The following is a 23306-nucleotide window of genomic DNA, read 5'->3' as shown; positions in this document are numbered from 1 at the left end:
CTGGATGCTAGGGAGGCTAGTGCCCATGGTAAGTCTCATAGCAGGTTCTATATGAAGGCTGCTCTCTCTTATGAACAACAAACTATCATTCATTTATCTCCTCCACTGGCTCTGATTGGTCCATATATCTGCCCTTGGTCCACACTTAAAACCTTTGTCTTTGGCAACTAGCTCATCTTTTCTCTTGGAACCTGTCTGTAGCTGAATAAATGATTTGATAACCTTGTTCCTAGATTAAGCTTCCCCAACATCTGTCTCCATCCCTGTATCATAACCTTACCCTGATCTTCCTTTGTAAACTTATGCAGTACTTTTATTACCACATTTGGTGCCCTCCTCATGGCATTTCCATTTTCCATTGTGTATAAACATCAGCTCATCTGAAACCCTGTTGCCCACGTTATGATCCCCTCCGTCTACTGTTCCCCCACCCATCTGCCCTGAACACATGCCTTTCATTGCCCCCTAGCTTGGAAAATCACTGCTTTATTTCTTCCTAGATGTGTCTATGGATTTGTCTCTTGGCATCTCTATGAACCTGGCTAGTAACTCAAATTTTCACACTTTGTCACATGGTACATGGGTTCCCAACCTGGGTCCATTGGCCCCTCAGTTAATGGTAGGGGCCCATAGCATAAAAAAGGCTGGAAACTATGACAGAATCTTAAGTTTTATTCATTATGGACTGTGCCTTTAAGAACCATGTCTGTGAGAGAGAGAGAGAGAGAGAGAGAGAGAGAGCTGAAAGAGCGCAAGACTGGCTGCAGCGCCATCAGCTTGTTACAGAGAGAGAGAGAGAGAGAGAGGAGGTACATGATGGACAGCTGGTGTTCAGCTCAATGATATTTAAATGGGCATTACCGCTTGCTTCTCAGGACACGCAGACGCACGAAGGCTGGTGGCCGAAATTGCCACTGAACTTTTAAGTACCCACAAAGGGTGGGGATGAGGATCGATTAAGAGGAATCGATTCGTGACTATTAGTGCATGTAAGGGCGACCCTGTGGAACCTACCGGTGTGTCTAACCCTTGCCTGGGTTGGTAGATTATCACTTGAAGACGGTGCTGTTAAGCTGGTCATGTTTGGCTGACTTGGAAGATTTGGAGGACATCGAGGAGGATCAAGGACACCTGTTTATTCAGATTACAAATCCCTCTCTCTCACTTCAATCCCGTGCATCTGAAATGAACTCTTCTTACATGCCGTTGTAAATACTGTAACTCTTACCACCTGAGCTTGAATAGGTTTGGGAACTTTATTCACACCCATATAACACTGTTAGCTCTTGATTTACCTGGTTTAAGTTACTAATAAAATAGTGTGTTGTTAACAGCAAAACCAGACTCCAGGTGTGTTCTATTGCTGATGATACTTTTACAGGGTTGGGTGGATGTGACAGAAACCCTTGAATTAGAACATTGAGCTGGGATGCTTATACTACATATATTGCCAAATTAAACCCTCACTTGCCAGCTCCATTCCCTGCATATCCATCTGACTGCTGCTAAGTAGCATTGTCGTATTTGCTTCTAACACTGGCAGCTTTGTCCAGGCATCATCACTCTCTTTTATGAAAAAACACCCCCCTGCCACACACACATCAGCTTTAAATTTCCCCCCTTTCACCTTAAATGCAGCTTTTGGTGTAAAAACCTGTTCTAAAGTGCTCAACCCTTCCCAACACCTCCCCAATCCACAACGGGTTCTTGTGGTGTTTCTACTTCCAACTGCTCCACTACTGGCTGTCTTGGCCTGACCTGCAGAACACTTTTTTGGCACTTTACAATCAAAGTACTGAGTACAGGAGATGGGATGTTATGCTGAAGTTGTAGAAGACATTGGTGAGGCCGAATTTGGAGTATTCTGTACAGCTTTGGTCACCAACCTACAGGAAAGATGTAAATAAGGTTGAAATAGCGTAGAGAAAATTTACAAGGATGCTGTCAGGTCTGGAGTTACAAGGAATGATTGAATTGGTTAGTACTTTATTCCTTGGAATGTTGCAGATTGAGGGGATATTTGATAGAGGTGTACAAAATTATGGGGCTATAGATAGGGTAAATGCAAGTAGTTTTTTCCCACTGAGTTTGGGTGGGAGTACAAACAGAGGTCATGAGTTAAAAGCAAAGGGTGAAAATTTTAAGGAGAACGTGAGGGGAAGCTTCTTCACTGAGAGGGTCATGAGAATGTGGAGTGTGGAATGAGTTACCAGCACAAGTGCTGCATTTGAGCTGGACCTCAATGTTTCAGAGAAGTTTAGATAGGTATGTGGATGGTAGGGGTATGGAGGGCAATGGTCCCAGTGCTGGTCAATGGGAATAGATAGTTTAAGTGGTTAGGCACAGACTAGATGGGCCAAAGGGCCTGCTTCTCTGCTGTACTTTTCTATGACTTTTTCCTGAGCCTCTCCTCTTTCCTCCTTTAATATCCCTTAAAATTTATCAGGTCATTAGTAATATCTGCCTATGAAACTTGGTGCTTAATAATACTTTCTTGTGACATAGCTGAGCCAATCATACAGCAGCAAAGGTCTCAAGATAACTGGTGCCCTGAACTGTAATCTAGCTTGCTTCAGCACTCACTTTGGAAATTCTGGTGGACATTTCTCACCCTGGAATAGAGGAATTATTCGTTTTTATCTGGGTAGAGGGTGTGCCTGGCATTGATTTGTAGAAAGCCATTCTGCTATAAATGGTAGAGTTTTATGGGTTGAATCCTGATCATATTATAGACTGATCTGTGTCTCAATCAATGCTGTAGTCACTGCATGTGTTGAATATCACCTTTCTTGTCAAAGAATGGATCAAGGCAGGTTATTACATTTACAAGGGGAATATGACACAAATCTTGTCCTTTTCCCAGGTATTTTTTAAAGCCTGGTTTACTGGAAAGTCACTACTTTTCAATAATTTCAACCTTTATTTAACCCATCTTAATCATGTTTAATCAATTGCAATGGTGGTGTCAGCCTCTTGCACTTACAGCCAAATGATTTGACGACTTACTAACATGACTTTAACTGCAAAGCATTTGAGGGGCTTGCAAAATATAATTCCACAGTTAAATAGGAAGTGTTCTATGTGTCATTGTCAAGAATAATATATATATTTGTATATAGTAATATATAGTATATATTGTATATTTAATATATAGGTATTCCCTGCATCTAATAAAGTGGCCACTGAGTGAATATCAGTGATATATACGAATGCTAAAAACAACGTGAATATAGGATTGCTTAAAATACCTGTCATATCGATTATAGAACATTAGATCTATAGAACATAGATCAAAGGAAACTGAAATCAAAGCCGAAGCAGAAAGCAACATTTATATAAAGAAAATATATTAACATTTCATATTCATGCACTTTGTGGTTATGATCTGCTAATTCGAGTTAAGATATTGTAGTAAGGTACAAATGTGATATACCATCAAGATGCATCTGTAGCTTTGACTAAGAGTTGTATTTACTGTATATCGAGCCTTTCACTAGGTCACGATACCCAACGAAGAGTATTTAATCTCTAACAATAATTTTAGGAAAAGACACATGCACATCAAGCTCCCACGAAAAGCAACAGGATCACGACTGGGTAATCGATATATATATCGGTCATGTTATTCGCGAGGAAGATGTGTGCCGGGCGGGGTCGACACCGGTGAGAAGGAGAAGAACTCTTTCCATGTGTCCCGCAGACACTGCATTCCCGACAGTGCAGCACCTTCTCGATGCTGCAAGAGTCTCCAATCGGGCCAAACCGGCATTGAACCAGTGCTGTACTCGAATGAACCGTCGTCTCGCTTTTCTCCAATAACACGCGCGTGGGGTAATGCAAACATTCAAGTAATTTTGAAATTCCGTTCATTCTTTGTGCTATAAAAGAAAATGCGGGAAATGTTTCTTCTCTCTGTAAATGCTGGGAGTATTACATATGCGGGGCGGTGGAGGGGACTTTCTGCCCGAGTTCAAACGTTTAGAGAAATGTAAATCCCAGGAACGCTGCAGTTAATTGTGAAGCCGAGACTGCAGATGCTGCAAACAGCTTCTTTTAGTTTTTGTTTTCCACTGGGTACTTTTTTATTTGATTCTCTCTCATGTACAGAAGCAGACTGAGCCGGAAATGATTATAAAAGTCTCAGAACTTCCCACGAACTTCTCCTCAAGTGATCCGTCAGCTGGAGGAAGGAGCGGGATTGAACCCCGCTCCAGCTTGTTAGAAAGTTTTGCTCTTTGCCATTCCGGTTATCTCCCCGACTGCGAGCGAGAGGAAGAGCGTCACCGGGCGGGGCTGTTCAGTCGCAGTTTGTGCAATTCCGACAAGGGGACTCGATCGGCGATCTCACAGTCGGATGCGCCTTCCGTTCGCTGGGACCGATACACGCACAAGGCATCTTAAAGGGCGTCGGGAGCTTCCCTATCTCACACATGGATAGGAGCAAAGGTGAGTGAGTGGGAACAGGGGAGAACCATCCTCAAACAATCTAGCGGCTGCATTGAGTATCTGACTTGTGGGTTCGTCCCCACCTCCATCCTTAGTTTCGACTTGCAATGACGAGGTGGAACCTAACCTCTAGATGACAGGACATGCTCAGGGGGCGCTTAAGGTACCCTTGTCCCCGAGTACCCCCCAGTCCCGCCAGCTGTATTTCTTATAATAAAGCCGGGCATTTGCAGAGCGCGTCCGTCATGTCACTGGTATCCCTGGTAGTAGCGGGGTTAAAACCAGCTGAGAATCAGACTGCGCTGTTGTAGGGCGATACACGCACTGCGTCCAAATCGCAAACTGTCTGTAATATAAGCGCACTATAAGTTTAACATCGTCAAAAGTCCCACTGAAGGTGAATGCTGTGGTGTTGGTAGTTAGAAGGTTGAATCGGTTCCGAAGGGAAGGCTGCTGAATTACTCTGGATATTTATCTGATACGAAGTCTTGCTCTGGTTTCTTGTCCCATACAAACAGGAATGTGCGCGATACCGTTTCCACGAAAATCCCACCTCCCACTGTTCAGGTGAACCAGCGGCGATGAGTATTTCAGACCGACCGGGGGGGTTGGTAAAAGCTCGCTGTCCTCCGAGATTGTGATCCCGCACCGGGATTATCAATCCCCCACCGGGACGAAGGCTGGACCACGCCACTCGCGAGCTTTATTTCAGAAGTGTAAAACCTGGAGTATTATGTTTACAAAAATCGTGCGAGGGTTTTTTTTTAAAGTGTTGCAGCCCACTGCGTTCTGGGTTTAGGAGATTATTTTTGAACAGTGAAGTTTTTTGAGCAAGCGCAGAATTCAAAACTTTTACCGAGTCCCGTGTAGTCCGAACTGCAGTCCAATTGTTACTCAGCTGGTGAATGTCGATGAATGAGTGGGCGTGTCGCGGTTACTGCTTGTCCGAAATAAAACAAATTCAGCGTGCACAGCCTCGAAAATGATCACCCCGACGTTTTCAGAGCCTGAACCTTAGTAGGATTTTGTGATGTGCGTCCGGGCGAAGATTGGTCAGATTCACCACATCCAAACGCTCTGAGAGAAATATAAATTTCTAGAACTGTTATCGTAGGGGAAGAGATAGGTTAATAGTCTGATTTGATTTGCCCCATTGATTTTGGGCGTGTGTGCTCAGTGTTAAGATGTTTACCATCACGTGCGTTGCCAATTTTTGCCAAGCTCATGGCAGGAAAGAGAAGGCTTGTGCAGAATCTATTTCTTTGCCACTCCGACACGCCAGCTGTCAGGTTAAACAACACTGACAGCATCCATGGAGAATTTCTGGAGGAGGAACCATCCCATTCTTTCCGATGAAAGGAAACAGAGCATACGGTTAACCGAAACCATCCCAACAATGTGATCAACAAAAAATCTGATTTATTGGCCGGTGGCTATTTTTAAACCAGCTGTCGTGTGTTGCGACAGTCCTGACTAATGGCCGCCTGGTTTTTGGATCTTGTCAGCACAACACTGGGGAGATTGTTTGTTAGAATACAAAACCCAATCATTTGGATGTCATTTTGTAACCAAAGGAATGGGACTTTACAGAGATTGAAAGTTGAAACCATGTAATGTTGATATCATGCAACTGTGCTAATGGACGTTATCCAGGGAATAGTTCCTTCAGTTTTGACAAGTTTTGACAGTCTTGGTGGCCTGTGATGGCTCAAATCTTGAAGTGTTGATCATGACAATACCAATGAAGGACAGCTGTTAATCAATGCTTTGTGTAACTTGTGGAATGACACCAAGGCCAGCTGAAAGCTGCCGATATCCACAGAAGATAGGACTAGACAAAGAAAGTCCCTTGAAGTGATCCTTTGGACATATTAATCTCAGAGATTTACCATTACAATCTAGTTGCTTTTTAAGTGAGTCAAATGTTTGGGCATCACAGCAGCATGGCAGTTGTGTAATGCTATTATAGCTTGGGCCATTGGAGTTTGAAGTTCAACCTCAGTGTCCTCTGCAAGGAACTTTGTATGTCCTTTCCCTAGAATGCGTGTGTCTTCTCCAGGTGCTCCAGTTTTTTCCCACCATCCAATTAGTAGGTTAATTGGTCATTGTAAGTTGTCCCATGTTTAAGCTAGGGTTAAATTGGGGGTTGTTGGGTGTTTGGAAGGGTCTGTTCCATTCAATAAATAAAATGGATAAGTCAACCTAGCAACTTGTTTCAGCCGCTGAAACCCATTCTGCATTAACTAGCGCAATGTCAAAAATACTCTAAACTTCCCTTCAAAGTCTAAGGTCTTCTGTCTCTTGTTTTCACACATTTGAAGTGCTTGTTGAGATTTAAAGCCACCCTTGAGGGGCAGCAGAGTGGTACAGCTGCTGGAGCTGCTAGTGCAGGTCTCCAGTGCCCTGAGCTCGATGCTGACCTCTGGTGCTGTTTGCGTGGATTTGGTATACTCTCCCTGTGACCCGTGTGCCGCAGCTCCGTCCCACATCCACGTGAAAGTGGCCACTGTAAATTAGCCCGAGTGGTAGAATCTCGAGGGAGTTGATAGGAATTATGGGAAAATCAAAGCCAGATTTGTTTGTGTGGGATAAATGAAAATTGGTGGGTGACGATTGGTAGACTGCTGAGCCTGGTTTGGGACTGCATGTTCTGTCACCCTCAGACAGGGGTCCTCAAACATATTTATGCTGTGGGCCAATACCATTAAGCAAGGGGTCTGTGGACCACAGGTTGGGAGCTCCTGCCCTTGGACAATTGCCTTTATAAGAACCATTGAAGAGTACGAGTAACTTTGAAGTCTAGAAAGATTGAAGTTAATGTATCAATATTGATGAATCCTCTGCTATACCTGTGATTACTTCCACTGCTGTCTCTATGACGCAGCTCGAGACTGAGTAACACATGTACGGCTCATCTTACAGACGTCTCAGCACTGCTCCAGCTTGATCAGATTAATGTTCAGGAATCATAATACGTTATCTGAATTCTCTTACTGTAAATTGAAATACCTCAATGACTTTGCAGATCAGTGGCAACTCTCCAGAAGCATTGTGGCAGTTTCACCAAGATGGCAATATTACCCATAGAGGAGAATCCCTATACTCAGCTTCCCATACCACATCCTTAACCATGACTTTTCAAGAATTAGTTTGCACCATAATGTGCGAAACACTCAATAGATCAGGCAACATCTATTGAAATACAAAGGGTCTGAAGCACTGTTGAGGATCCCCACCACCCATCCCACAATCTCTCTGACCCACTACCGTCAGGAAGGAGGTTCAGGAGCATCAGGACCAGGACTGCCAGACTGAGTAACAGCTTCTTCCCTCAGGCAGTGACACTACTGAATACCCTGCCACTGAGGTCTCGTCAGTCGGGCAGCAAACTGTTTACCTGTGCAGTGCATTACACGCACTTCAAATTATATTTTGTTAACTTATTTGTGGTTATATTTTGATTTATGTGCTTTGTGTGATGTATGATTGTGGGTGCATTGTGTTCAGAGGAAGGTTGTTTCGCTTGGTTGTATGTATGTACAGTCAGATGACAAGAAACTTGAAAGTGAAATAGTGCATTTTTAAAATTGGCTATTCACTGTAGAAATCTCTTTTCATCTTCCCCAATTATACCTCTCCTGGGTTTTTTATTTTTATTTTTTTTATTTTTATTTTTATTTTTAATTTTAATAAGTATTTCATTCTTAATTTTCCAATCAGCTGCAAGAGATGAACTGCAATGGCCGATCTCTTTTGTGAAGCATCATACCCTGTTGATTCTATATTTGTCTTGCAGGTCAACAATAACCTTACTTCACACCTCAGTACTGTTACTGTAGATGAGAGATAAGAGCTTGAAGGCAATTCTGATCATTTCACTTCAATTTTTCAGGGTTTTTCTCACTGTGTGGGATTCTTGCTTTAAATATCCTCAATGTCAATATTTTATAGTTAATCATTCACAGATTTGGGTGTCTTTGCTTTGGAGAAGATAGTGTGATGAGCTGTAGTGTTGACCTCTGCAGTCTGGGTGATGGAAATTCTCTCACAGAGTTCTTAGAGGAAGTTCCAGGATTTTGCTTGGCAATAATGAAGGAGCAGTAATATATTTTGAAGTAGTATCTGAGAGGTTGTGTTCACTTACATTCAGCGCCTTGACCTTACTGTGGACTGCATATCTGGGGGCCCTTGGTGTAGAAGCCTGGGGTCTGGTGAAATTGTTGGACTATGCATCAAGCAGCACTATTGGTAGATGGAGTCACTTTATCAGATGTTAGATGAGGTGAGAAGACTATTTTGTACCAAATTCTCTTAATTCCCTTTCAACATTGTTGAAACTATACTCACCTGGATGACATCAAGAACATCTTTGATCTATAGAACAGACCCAGGAAGACTTAGAGGAGAATTACAAACAAAATCTGGTTACAGTCTGCAGAATGAGATATCAGATTGATAACCAAAAGCTTAGTCCAAAGAGGTAGCTTTTGAAGTGTTTTAAATGAAAAAAGAGCAGGAGAGATATGGAGAATTAGGAATGGAAATCCAAAGCTTAGAGCCTTGGTAGCTGAATGTGTGCTTGACCTTGATTGAACTGGGGATGATCTTGAAAGCAGAATTGGAGTATGACAGGTATCCCTGAGGGCTTCGCAGCTAGAGGAGGTTCCAAAGAGGGAAGCCTTCCACAGATTTAACGTAAAGGGTGAACATTTCAAGTCAAGTGGAGAATGCTTTGAAAATTCTAGAAGAACCTTGGACAGGTGGCAGGGCAGGGGGGTGAACAAAAGATGAGCTATATGTTGCTGAATTGTTTCTGTCTCATTATAGAGCTACAAGATTGTTTTGTTGCTGCAGTGAAGTTTGGTGTTCCCAGGATCTTGATGGTGTTTTTTTTTACTGTGAAAACCTCTTTTTGGAGGTTGTCATTTGTTTCTCAAGATGAATATTTTATGTTGCCTATTAGCCTGTTGTCTATCAGGCAGACTGTTCCAATTATAAGGAGTGTAAATGGAATAAAATAGTACAGCTTAGCTGCAGAGAGGATAGTTGATGACGGTGATGCTCTGAGTAACTCCTTGGATGTAACTGCCCACCAGCCAGGACCAATGTAGTTGTAATCGTACATAGTTTTATTGTTGCTTCTCATTGATGGTAATGGAGGTCAGAATCAGAATCAGACTTTAATCGCCAAGTACCTGTACACATACAAGGAATTTAAGGTCAGTACTATTTGTCCATAAGTCAGTTCTACATTGAGCTCAAGGCTGACTGGAAACTCCTGCAACGTTGCTGGTACCAAACTATATCGGTTTCTGCAGTTCTTTGGGATCATCAGATGCATGGGCAACAGATTGCTCTCCATTTTGTAATGCCCTGGCTTGTGTAGGCAACTAGGACACAACATCCATGATTGACCTTGATCAATAGAGTGCCTACTACCAATCTCATTCTTAAATACACTTATGGACTAAACAGGCAAATCCTTGGAATATCCAACAATTTCACTCTGCAGGAATGCATGGGTCCTAAATGGGGATTCCCCTGCTGTGAGATTCTTGTGTTGTATTCTCTGGCCAGAGTATGAAACATCCTGTCAATCTTACATACTTTAGTGACATTTGCTCTTATTCTTCTAAACCTAAAAGAATGCAAACCAATTCCATCCAGTCTCTTCTCAGAAACTCGGTGTTTGCTGGACCAAGGAATGTGAAATTTGCAGTACAAAACATTATAAGTAACTTGGATAATTTCCTGGCCTCTGCTCATAACTTGCGTTGAAAAAAAATCACTGTTCTTGGGATTTGAGAGTAAGTTATTACGAACTCCACCCCATATACATAGATGCTCATGAATTCTTCTCTAGCACTGTATATTTATAATGATCTTTAAATCCACTCAAAATGAGGCTGACATTTTTTTTTCTGTTGTTGCTGATACAGAAATTATTCATGAAGCATAAAAAGTTGCATATAACATTATAAACCATCCCACTGGAACCCCAAAATATGTGTGCTTCCAGTGGTTTATCAAAGGGTTACCATGAAGATGCTCACCTGAGAGTCCAGATTTCAGTCTTCATTCAGAAGTCAACATCAACGAAGTTAACTTAGAAGGATTTCCAACATGTTTAAATTGAATGAGCTGAACTCTTTCTGAATCACCCTTTGAGGAATTGCATTTGGAAATTATAAAACGGCCACGTAGAGCTAATCAAGCATTCAGGGATTTTTTTTCTCCTGAAAGAGAGAGTAAAATTGTTTGTGAATTTCATAAGCAGTTAAGCACAAGTGAGATGAACGTGTGGATGGGTGGTGGTAGAAGGAAAGAATTAATAGTGTTCCTTATAAAGAAGGAAAAGCATCTTCACTTCAAAATGTTTCAAAGCTTTATAGCCAATAAGACCATAAGATATAGGAGCAGGTAGGCCATTTGGCCCATCGAGTCTGCTCCACCATTCAATCATGGGTTGATACAATTCTTCCATTCATCCTCACTCTCCTGCTTTCACCCCATACCCTTTGATGCACTGGCTAATCAAAAACCTATCTATCTCTGCCTTAAATGCACCCAATGACTTGGCCGCTCGTGGCAACAAATTCCACAGATTTACCACCATCTGACAAAAGTAATTTCTCCGCATCTCAGTTCTAAATGGACATCCTTTAATCCTGAAGTCGTGCCCTCTTGTCGTAGAATCCCCTACCATGAGAAATATCTTTGCCATATCTAATCTGTTCAGGCCTTTTAACATTTGGAATGTTTCTATGAGATTCCCCTCATTCTCCTGAACTCCAGGGAATACAGCCCAAGAGCTGCCAGATGTTCCTCATATGATAACCCTTTCATTCTCTGAACCCTCTCCAATGTGAGTATATCCTTTCGAAAATAAGGAGCCCAAAACTGCACACAATACTCCAAGTGTGGTCTCACAAGTGCCTTATAGAGCCTCAACATCACATCCCTGCTCTTATATTCTACACCTCTAGAAATGAATGGCAACATTGCATTCATCTTCTTCACAACCAACTCAACCTGGAGATGAACCTTTAGGGTATCTTGCACAGGGTCTTCCAAGTTGCTTTGCATCTCGGCATTTTGAATTCTGTCCCCATTTAAATAATAGTCTGCTCATTTATTTCTTCCACCTAAGTGCATGACCATACACTTTCCAACATCGTATTTCATTTGCCACTTCTTTGCCCATTCCCAATGAAGTACTAGGTCTTGGAAATATGGTAACCAGTTCACACACAGGCATTGTTCATCAACAGCAAACTGAAAATGACCAAATAGTCTGTATTGTTGATGTTAATTAAATGGTGAATTGCTTTATTGTTCTCATATATCCCAGGATGCAGTGTAAAACTTTTCTTACTTAGGATTTATACTTGGGTGGTGATTGGAGAAACAACTCTACCAAAGGAAGGTTTAGGTGCTCCTTCCTTCTGCCAGCCTTCAGGTCACCCTTGGGCAAGGTGTGGCTCCTGCTTAGGGACTCCCACCCCCAATCAAGGTCACAGTCAGCTATAGGTGGATGGTCTATTGGATAGCTGGTGCTTATCACCAAGTCCAGTTTATGCGACCACTGACGCCAGGCAGACAGACTCTGAAGAGTATTGATAATGGCTGGGGTCACCCATCTTGTGAAGACACTGTCCAGAAGAAGGCAATGGCAAACCACTTCTGGAGAAGAGAATTTGCTCAAGTACGATCATGGTCATGGAAAGACCAGGATTGCCTCTAACATCCAACACACCACATAATGAACAAACCATTTCTACAGATCAACAGAGCATTGATCAAACTTGGTATGTAAATGTTCCCCAGTTTTAACACGCTACTATTATCTACCAAGCAATGTCATTCTGAAACATCTCTATCCTTTTTCCTCCTTTAAGTCACTCCAAAAGACAATCTACCCTAATAAAAGAGACACCAAATTTGATAGCACTCTATAGAAACTAAGGAGCAAAAGGAACATATGCATTCAATTAATTCAAAGCTGAACTATCATATTTTTTTCTTGTGGGAAGTCAAACTGCAGCTGTGACAAAACACAAACAATCTTGTTGCTGATTGCTGCAGAAGTTCTTGCTGCGGGGAAGAACTTCACAGGGACATGGAAGATGCAGGGCTGTGTTACATATACACAGAGAGAGAGAGAGAGAGAGAGAGAGAGAGACGCACACACACACACACACACACACACACACACACACACACACACACACACAGCTGTGGGCTGATTTACTTCCTTTTACATCCCACCATCTTTGCTTGTCTTAGTAAAATTTTGTAAGTTAATAAAAGCTCCTCAAATTTATTGCTGCTTTACTTCAACCCGGTTAGACTTTATGGCCAAAGCTACATTTATGTTCTTAATTGCTTACCAATCCTACACGTTCTGCATAGAATATCTTGGTACATCAAGTGACTTTTGCTCATGGAAGCAAAGATGTCTTGTTACCCTTCCCAGTCTCAAGTTGAAATATGATTACTTCAGTTTCATATCCATTTGCCAGATATTGAGTACAATAGATTACATATTCATCATGAATTATGGTCACTTATTCTCCTTCTGCAATTCACTTGCAGAGTATCGTTGCTTTATATACAAAATTAGCAAGAATTATGTGGACCCAATAATTAGTCAAGATAATGTAAGTGTCAGGCTGTCTCCTTGTTATGTCCTTGTAAGCTCTGTCATCAGTGGATTTAAAATCAACTTGCTCTTTAGAAGGTCTTTTGTTATATGTTTGCAATGGCCATGTGCCAGTGTTTAGTGATTAAAGATGTATTCACAGTTGAAGTGATTATCGTAAAGTTATATTTCCAATGTCTACTTGACATAGCAAAATAGGGGCTGAAATGTTGAAATGCTTCAGAATAAGAATGTGACATAGCCAGGCTTGTCCTCTAATTGGATCAATTGTGTTCTTGTTCAAATTGTGGATTTGATAATTTAATCAAAGATGATTACAAAATGTTATTGTTGAGAAATATTTCTGGTGCCAGGGTTAATCTGGATCATCTAGATTCAGTCGTTGTACTCATATCTTTGATATTAAGGATGTGGATTCAAGTGCTGTTCTGAAGGATTGAGCATGAAACTGGTATTAACAATGAGCACTGGTGCTGCACAGCTCCATGAGTTCAGTTCTGTTCTAGGGGTATGTCCGGAGGTCGCACTTCCACTCGATGGCCACATGGGTTTCTGCAGATGGCCCTGTTTCTAACATTACAAAGGCGTTGGGAGGCTAATTGGCCATTATAAATTACCCCTTAAAGAAGGTTAATCACACAAAAAAAAAACAGAACGAACTGACAGCCAAGTGTGAGAAAACAGGTTATTACAGGATGAGAGAAAAGAGGGCTGGCACTTGCGTGATTGTCCTCTGCGAAACTGCCTGCGGTCTAGCAGGCCAGATGGCTTCTCTCTGTCTCAGAAGAAACAAGTATGAACCCAATCTGAACATCTACTGTTTTCTTACATGAAAAAAAAATAATTTTGTTACTTAAACACATCAATAAAGCTACCCTCATGTACCTTGCAACTGTAATGATCAGGAGCTTGGTCAGCTATCAGGTTCATGTTGAACTGTACACATGTATACTGCCAAACGAAACAATGTTCCTCTGGACTGAGGTGCACAACTTGGGACATATAACATACATACATAATACACAAAGTAATATTGTTGTTCCTTTGTGCCACATAAGGAGCATTAATGCCATTTCCTTAGCATTTGTCTGTTGTTTACGAGTCTGAACTGTTAGCTGGACACAACCCAGCGCTGATGGAAAGCATGCAGGGGGCTGGCCAGATTCGATACCAGGACTGTTGGCCTTGAAGCCTGATGCTGATTCCACTACCCCACCAGCCAGCTACATAGGGTTAAATAACCACAAATAAATTAACAAATAGTAAGATGCATACATGTTGCAAGTTAAAAAGTAAACTGTAACACTACTGGCTCTGCATAGGTGATGATGTGATTCATACATGGTGGCAGTACTCTCACAGTCTGGGGGAGGAAGCTGTTTCCCGTTTTAACAGTTCTTGTCCTAATGCTACAGTACCTGCTGCCTGATGGTAGGGTGTCAAAGAGATTGTTGGACGGATGGAAGGGAGGGAATTTATGCTTGGAAAGTTGAGTTGATTTGATAGTAGCAAATCATAAATAGAAGAGGTTCTGCAGATGCTAGAAATCCAGAGCACCCCACACAAAATGCTGGAGGAACTCAGCAGGTCAAGCAGCATCTATGGAAGTGAATGATCAGTTAACGTTTTGGGCCAAAACCCTTCTGGACTGGAAAGAAAGGGGGCAGATGTCAGAATAAAGGTGAGGAGAAGGAGGAAAGCTTGAAGATGATGGGTGAAACCTAGTGAGTTGGAAGGTAAAGGGCTGTAGAGGAAGAAATCTGACAGGAGAAGGGAGTGGACCATAGGAGAAAAGGAAGGAGCAGGGGCAATATGTCTTTAATTGATAATGGCTGCATTTGGGAAGTCATAAATTTGACACTTGGAGTGAAGTTTGGATTTTTGTTTTAACAATTTAGGACAAAGTAATAAAATCCAGATCAAGAGTTTGTAAGATCAGTTTAACCAGTGTATTTGTTTCACTGAATCCACCTCTGTTCATTAGTATCTTGAATTAAAGCAAATCCGTTCCTCTCCCACTAAACTCTGAAGGTATCTTGGTGAGTTTGCATAGGTGTCTAACACAATAAACAGTCATGTTTCGCTTTGGTTGCTGTTTGCTCCAACTAATGCAGATGAAAATAGCAATTAGAGCCACAACATTTGTTATACCAATGGAACTTAATTCCAATTTGTGTGAATTGCTGTCTTTCACTTTACTGAGGCCGTTCAGCAAGAGTGGCTTGATTTGATCTTCCTGGTAGCTTGAATTTTAAACTGGAAAGCATCATTCATGCAACGAAGAGCCCTGGCTTGTCATCCAATGTGTTTCCCATCAAAGTGTAAATCACATTGGGTCACCATCATCGTCATGTGCCATGTTGTACGATGCAGGTGAATGTGGTCTCACAACCATGATTGGTCTTGGCAGACTTTTCTACAGAAGTGGTTTGGCACTGCCTTTTTCTGGGCAGTGTCTTTACAAGGTGGGTGATCCCTGCCATTATTTATTGGTTTGTTTATTTATTGAGATTCAGTGAGGGATAGGCCCTCCCGACGCTGCGAGCTATGTCACCCAACAATCCTAGCGTAATCACGGGACAGTTTACAATGACTAATGAACCTACCAACCAGTATGTCTCTGGGCTGTGGGAGGAAACCGGAGCAGCTGGAGGAAACTCACAGGGAGAACATACAAACTCTTTACAGGCAGCGGCAGGAGTTTAATCAGAGTTGTCTGTACTGTAAAGTGTTGTGCTAACCACTACACTACCGTGCCAACCAATACACTTCAGAGATTGTCTGCCTGGTGTCAGTGGTCGCATAACCAGCACTTGTGATATTCACCAACTGCTCATGTGACAATCCACCACCCACTTTCATGGCTGTGTGTCCCTGATGGGGGAGGGGGTGTCTAAGCAGGTGCCATGCCTTGGCCAAGGGAGACTTGCAGGCGAACTAAGGGAAGGAGATCCTTGTACCTCCTTTGGTAGACTACCCAGCCACCCACATTAAGGATTGATATGTAATTTATGTCCCGCAACTGAAGATGAAAGCAGCAAATGCTTCTAAATAAATAAAGGAAAAATAAATTGTATTTAAAGCGTGTTTCTGAAGCAAGATGTGGATTAGAACATTTCTAACCATGCCTTGTAGCTTTGTGGTCCTGTGACTTGTCCAATTGCATAAGGAACTGGAATACCCAGTTATAATACCAGTAGATATGAACCCATAGGTTTTTATCAAGCAATTAAGTTATTGATTTAAATACACTGGAGGTAAGATTCTCATCTCTCTCTTTTCCAGGAACCATTTACCCACATCCAATCACTGGTTAGTGTTCACTGGCATTCCCCAAAGAAACCAGTGGCTTTAAACGTATGAGTAATATTTGGACTAGTGATTAGACACTGACCAAAGCCTTGGTCTGGATTCCTTGGTGCACGGTTTACCAAGTGATATTACTGGCTTGTTTACAGTGGTTTCCATTGATTTAACACTGTTACCATTACTGTCCTTCCTTAATGTTTCTTTTCCAGTGGCTGTGAACAGGTCAAGATACAACAATGCGCTTCAAAGTTCAAAGTAAATTTTATTATCAGAGTGCATACATGTAACTATATAGTACCCTGAAATTTGTTCTCTTTTGGACATACTCAGCAAATCTATAGCATTGTAACTATAACAGGATCAATGAGAAATCAACCAGAGTGGAGAAGACAACAAATCGCAAACACAAATATAAATAAATAGCAATAAGTAATGAGAACATGAAATAACAAGATAAGAGTCCTTAAAGTGAGATAATCGGTTGTGGGAACATCTCAATGGATGGGCGAGTGTAATTATCTCCTTTTGTTCAAGAGCCTGGTGGTTGAGGGGTAGTAACTGTTCTTAAACCGAGTGTTGTGAGTCCTGAGGCTCATGTATGGCAGGAGTGAGAAAAGACCCTGGCCTGGGTGGTGAGGATCTTTGATGATGGATGTTGCTTTCATCTCATTCAGTCCTGTGGAGTTAAGCAACTAAAGAAATTTTAAATTACATTTAAATCACATACATGAGACAAGGTATAGATTAGAATATATCAGAATAAATAGAAGAGATTAAGCATTAAGGATGAAGTGGTTAGGCCACATCTAGCGTATTGGATTGATTTCTGGTCGCCTCACTATAGGAAGGATGTTGAGGCTTTGGAGAGGGTGCAGGAGAGGCTTACTAAGATGCTGTCTGGATTAGAGGGCGTGTGTCATCATGAGAGGCTGGAGAAACTCCGGTTTTTTATCTCGAACAGTGGAGGCTGAGGGGTGATCCGACAGAGGTTTATAAGATTATGAGTGTAGATGGGGAATATCTTTCTCCCAGGGTTGAAATGTCTAATAAAAGGAGGCATGCATTGAAGGCACAGGGGATAGGTTCAAGAGGGATGTGTTAAGTGCAATGTTTTTACTCAGAGTGATAGATGCCTGGTATGGTGGCAGAGGAAAATGTACTGGAGACTTTTAAGAGACATTCAGATAGGCACGTGAATATGAGGAAGATGGAGGGATATGGACATGGTGTAGGTAGGAAAATTAGTTTTTGAGTAACTTTTTAGCTGGTTTGGTACAACATTGTGGGCCCGTTCCTGTGCTGTATTGTTATATGAAGACAGACCAATGGAAAATGGTAGATTTTAATTTTTAAGAATATTAGCATGATGCTTTATGACACAACACATTATAAACATATAATTTCAGAACTTGAGATTATTCAGCAATAGTTAATCACTTATTGCCTTAATAAAGCTCGCTTACTCAAGTGCGTGAGCCCTAAGTTTTGCAAATGTTGCCAGTGGAATTGTTGGGAAGCTATTCATAGGGCCAACCAGGAAATCTGTACAAGAGCAAGTTTTGTAGTCTAATCAGTCATTGTAAATTACCTCTATTGTATAGATGAGTGCAGGAGTTCCCAACCTGGCTCCACTGACCCCTCAGTTAATGGTAGATGTCTGTGGCATAGAAGTTGCTTGCAAGGGATATGGGCAGCATAACGTAGAATGAGTGTAAATGGCTGGCTGATGATCAGCACTGGCTCCTTGTACAGTATCTCTGACAAGAGTTTCTTTTCTATACATGGGCAAGGGTGGCACAATAATGTAGTGGTTAGCACAATAACTTTCAGTACCAGCAACCCGGGTTCGGTTCCCACCCCTGCCTCTAAGGAGTTTGTTCTCCCCATGAGCACATGGGTTTCCTCTGGGTGCTCTGATTTCCTCCCACAGACTAAAGACATACCTATTGGTGGGTTAATAGGTCATTTTAAATTCTCCTGTGATTAGGCTAGGATTAAATTGGTGGATTGAAGGTCCAGAAGGACCTATTCTGCTTTGTATCTCAATAAGTAACATAAATTTGACCATGAATGTACAAATGGTGGTAGTTGCTGTCAGTTGTTATCTGTAATAATGATGAATACTGACAACCCTGTTGCTATTGTCACAGGAAGCCATTGCTCTGGAGGGCCAGCTGAAGAAATGTACGGAAATAATGAAATGTGTTTCATTCAGCAGAACGTAATACATAATCCAAATTGCAATCATTGCTGGCTCTAATTAAATTGGGGTACATTGCAAAAGGCCAAGGGGCAGTACACGTTTTTTTTTTACAGTGTCAAAATTAAATTAACTGTTAGTGGTTACTTCAAGGATGAAAAACATTTGAAACAAAGCTGAACTGATTGAAGTGTTCCTTTACAGAATGCAATCAGTTTGCCAATGACCGATTTGTGACAAATGGAGCATTATGGTACTTCAAAGAACTTTCTGGGAGCCCTGTACTATTTTCAGAAACTCAAGTTTATTGTAGCTATATTTAAACCATTATTGGATAAACACAACATGAAATGAGTAGCAAATGACCAGTGAGACCAGAGTATTAAAAATCACATGTTAAACCTTTGAACCCAACTTTACCCAAATTAACAGTAGTTGACTTTATACCATCTGTTACAATACTTTGGTAGAATATTCATATCTTTAAATATTTGTAGAAAGTTTTAGCTGCATGAGATTTTTGCTGTTTATTGCCAAACAATGAGAATAGACAAGATCTTATGAGATTTACACATAAAAATAACAGTATTCCAGCCTTTGAGTTTTAGAAGATAAAACATGTGACCACATCTAAGTGAAACCTTGCTTGAATATAATCAAAAATTGAAGCCTCTGAATAGGTCATCATTGTGTGTTTTTCCATCTTGCCAAAGAGTAACCCCCAAACACCTAGAATCTTGTCAACCTGCAACTTTAACCACATTGTATTCTTTTCTGGATTACGTTCATAGCCTTATTACTTTTTTATGTGTCCTTTTTGGGTTATGAAGTCATACACTGTTCTCTCTAAGTTGTGTGGGTGCAAGGCTGCGCAGTAACTAAAATGCTCGCACTCAGATGGCATTTGTTGCTGCGTAGCTGAAGTTCTCTTTTGTATAGTATTTTATTAAAATGTCGTACACTTTTCAGGCCATGTAAAATTTTCCTGCTCAGCACAATGGTTGGTCTATGAGACTGTAAAAAGAATTAGAGGGAATGTTGTACAGTGCAGAAGTGTGTCATTTGACCCACTGTCTCCACATTGATTCTCTTGCCTATCTGCAGTGATCTGATTTGTACAGTACTAACTTAATCTCCTTTCATGCCTCTAAGTGTTGTTTTAAATGACCATTGAACATACTGATGGTATCTGATTAGGCTGGTGGGGTGGAGATATGGCCCAACCAAGGTGCTGCTTCCTCCGCTAATCTGCAGGTCACCCTTGGGCAAGATTATCACCTGCTTAGCTCCCCTGGTCAGGGTCACATGAAGCCTACGGAGCAGATGGTGGATGGTCATACGAGCGGCTGGTGCAGATTACAAGTCCTAGTTACGTCACCACTGACATCAGGCAGACAATCTCTGAAGAGTACTGACAATGGCTGGGGTCACCTGTCTTGTAAAGACACTGCCCAGAAGAAGGCAATGGCAAATCACATCTGTAGAAAAAATTGCCATGAATAATCATGGTTGTGGAAAGATGACGATCTCCTACCTCATACGAAACCTCACATAATGATGATGCCATACAACATGGCACATAATGAACCAACAGTATCTGATTCCATCCACTCCTCTGGCAGCAAGTTATAGATAACAATTACCCTCCGTGCAACAAAAGCCTGACCCTCTCACCTTAAACCTATGTTCTTAAGTGTTTGATGCCCCTACCCTAAGAAAATAATTGGCCAAATGGGTTATCCATGCCTTCTATAATCATCATTATCATCATCATGTGCCACTCTGTATATCAATTCCCGTTATGCCATGTCAGTCCATGGCCTCCTCTTCTGTCACAATGAGGCCATTCTCAGGCTGGTGAAGCAACACTCTATATTCTGTCTGGGTTACCCCCAGCCAGATGGCATGAATATCAATTTCTCTTTCCGGTAATTTTTTCCCTTTTTTTCTTTTCTCATCCCATTTCCCTCTGCTAGCTTGCCCTCATTCCATTCTCCCCACCTTTTTTGTTCTGGCCTCTTGCCTTCCTTTCCTGTCCTGATGAAAGGTCTCTGCCCAAAATGTTGACTATTTATTCATTTCCATAGATGCTGTCTGATCTGCAGAGTTGGTGTGTGCTCCTTTAGTTATTCTGATGTATTCCTTTTCAAGGCACCAAGCAGCACCATCAATTTCACTTTGGTTACATTCTGAAAGATGATATTCAATACCCCAGAATAAATGGTAGCATTTTGGCCTTGTCAATACAAACTAGATAAACACTAAGTTAATGGCTGAAGAGTATTTCAAATATGTTTGAGTTCAGACAATGACGTCTATCGTAATAAATCAGGAAAGATTTATTCTTACAGTTTTGACATTACCTATGTTTTAGAAAGTACAATTTCATTAGATCCCGGCTGTTCTTTTTAATTGATGGCTGTTTTCTTAACAAAATCCACTTTAATCCTATACATTCTTTGCTTATTGATTATGACAGTCCTGTAGAATTGAGTAGTTTTGAGTAAATTGCAATAAGGCAGTTATTAGGTGGAATATTGGAGGAAAGGTCCAAAAACAACCAAACTGTTGGAGAAACTTTGTGTAATGTATCAAACTTTGCAACATTATGGAAGTGGCACAAACAGCATAAAGTAACCCTAAAGTAAGCGTGTACAAGTCAGTGACTTTCCCAAGTGAAGGATTTGTAATCTCGGCTCATTAGAACCTCATTTTTGTACCACATCAAATCAAGTCAAATCAAATCGTTTGATTATCATTCAAACCATACATAGATACAGCTGAATGAGACATCATCTGGTAACATAAATACCGAGCTATATTTGAGCAAAATCAGTGTTAAGGTCTTTTAATAATCTTTTAACAAGTGCTCTGGAGAGGCAGTAAAAATGTGAAAGATTTGTGTGATGTTGATGTTTAAAAGGCTATATTTCAAGTATTGGTACTGATATCATTTTCCAATAGATCCATATCATCCTCAGGGAACCTGAGCTCTTGGCTTCTTTCCAAAGATAATCTTGTATCTGTTTCATCTGACCCAGAGCGGACTCACTGCAGGTGTCTGAAATTTGGGCAATTTGATGCAGAAAAGGTTTCTAACCTTTAAATTCCCAGGAAAACAACATTGCAGGCTTACTGTAGGAACATATCAGAATCTGATTTACTAGCGCCAGCATACAGTCTGTAGTGAAATTTGTACGTAATAATTATGAATTGCAATCAGAAGTATATATGAAAATTAAATAGTGCAAAAAGAGAGAGAAAAATACTGAGGTAGTGTTCATGGGATCCTTGCCCATTCAAAAATCTGATGGCGCAGGAGAAGAAGCCATTCCTGACTCCTTTACCTCCTCCCTCATGGTAGCAACGAGAAGGGGGCATGTCCTGGGTGATGGGGGTCCTCTATGATGAATGGCACTTTTTTGAGGCATTGCCTTATGAAGGTGTCCTCAGTGCTGGAGGTATAAAAGACAGCAGACAACCTAATTAACAGTAACCATCACTCATGCCTTCTCTCAACAAATATTTGATCTCAAAACAAGAGGGCTTTGTACAATGTAATACAGAAGAAATTACATTTTCTCCAAGCACTGACTCAAAACATTTTTGTTTGAAGTGTTCCTACTGCTGGTTTGCTGCTGTCAGCATTAGCACAGCTGTCGGCAAATATAAATTAAAAATTGGGCAATGCTGTAAAGTTGTGGTAAATCCTACTTGGCTGTGAAAGCTGACCTGAGTTTAGTTTCACTGCTGTGATTCATTAACGTGTATGAAAAAGTTCTCTCAAGCTGTGAGCCATCTTTCCATGGGATCTTCAGTTTCTGAACCGACTCCAGAATAAGATGGAGATGGAACCCTTTTGATTTTGTACAATTATTTAATATACTGGAATTATTGTTATGCTCAATAAAAATACCAGCGAAGTGTTGGCTTCTTTATATTCAAGTTCAAGTTTAATTGTCATCCAACCATATATGAATTTAGACAAACGAAACAGCGTTACTCTTAGGGCCAAGGTGCAAAACACAGAACCGACAGTCACACACAGCACAAGGCACATATAACAGGTATCGGATAGCAGGAAACATACAGTTATGCAAAAACAAATTGATAAAGCCCAACTCCCTGAGACGATGGATGTTGTCAGCAAGAACAAGCCCCGCAGACGAACACGATCCAGCTTGTTTTCCACCAAGGGACAGCACCAATAGGAGGGGCCATTTTCATATTCGTGTACATTTCAAAAAGAAGTAGCTTGTACTTGGTATCAAGAAACACATTGTGTTAAGATGAATGCTAATAAGGATGGAACAGTATTAAAAGCATTTAGTTTCCATTCACATGATGTGAACTTGGTGACCAGTTTGAGAATTGGTGCCCATTGTTAATTGCAGTGAGTAATGGCGGTGAGATATTTTCTTGAGAACTGCAGGCCATATGTTGAAGGGACGATGGTGCTATTAGGAATGAGTTTCTTGGATTTTGAGCGAGATGTGTGAGAAGCCTTTCTTTGCTGCCAAGTGGCCCACTTATTTCTGGGCTCCCTAAACGAGGACTGGCACTGAATAATTCCTTTGTATGGTAATTGGGATGCTGTGTGTGAGTGATAGCGACACACGGGAAGTGTAGGATGTGTGGGAGTAACAAGTGACTTTGGGACCGTTGCAGTGTTACTCTGGCCTAGCGGTG

The 23306-nt window shown here is 41.3% G+C and overlaps 1 protein-coding gene across 3 annotated transcripts in view; it reads left to right on the top strand.

Moving 5' to 3' along the window:
- Positions 1 to 4164: 4164 nt before the first annotated feature.
- Positions 4165 to 23306, top strand: part of afap1l2 (actin filament associated protein 1-like 2) — a 267324-nt gene continuing 248182 nt past the window's right edge. The window contains exon 1 of one of the 3 annotated variants that reach the window (XM_059947906.1): positions 4165 to 4446. In XM_059947906.1, the coding sequence (XP_059803889.1) occupies positions 4431 to 4446 (16 nt within the window). In that variant the 5' untranslated portion in view covers positions 4165 to 4430. The remainder of the gene's footprint in view (positions 4447 to 23306) is intronic. The other 2 variants (XM_059947907.1, XM_059947908.1) reach the window with 2 other exon arrangements.

Source organism: Hypanus sabinus, chromosome 22 (assembly GCF_030144855.1).
Source record: "Hypanus sabinus isolate sHypSab1 chromosome 22, sHypSab1.hap1, whole genome shotgun sequence".
Taxonomy (NCBI): Eukaryota; Metazoa; Chordata; class Chondrichthyes; order Myliobatiformes; family Dasyatidae; genus Hypanus; species Hypanus sabinus.
The sequence above is the reverse complement of the archived record's forward strand: the minus strand, read 5'-3'. Positions and strand labels throughout refer to the sequence as shown.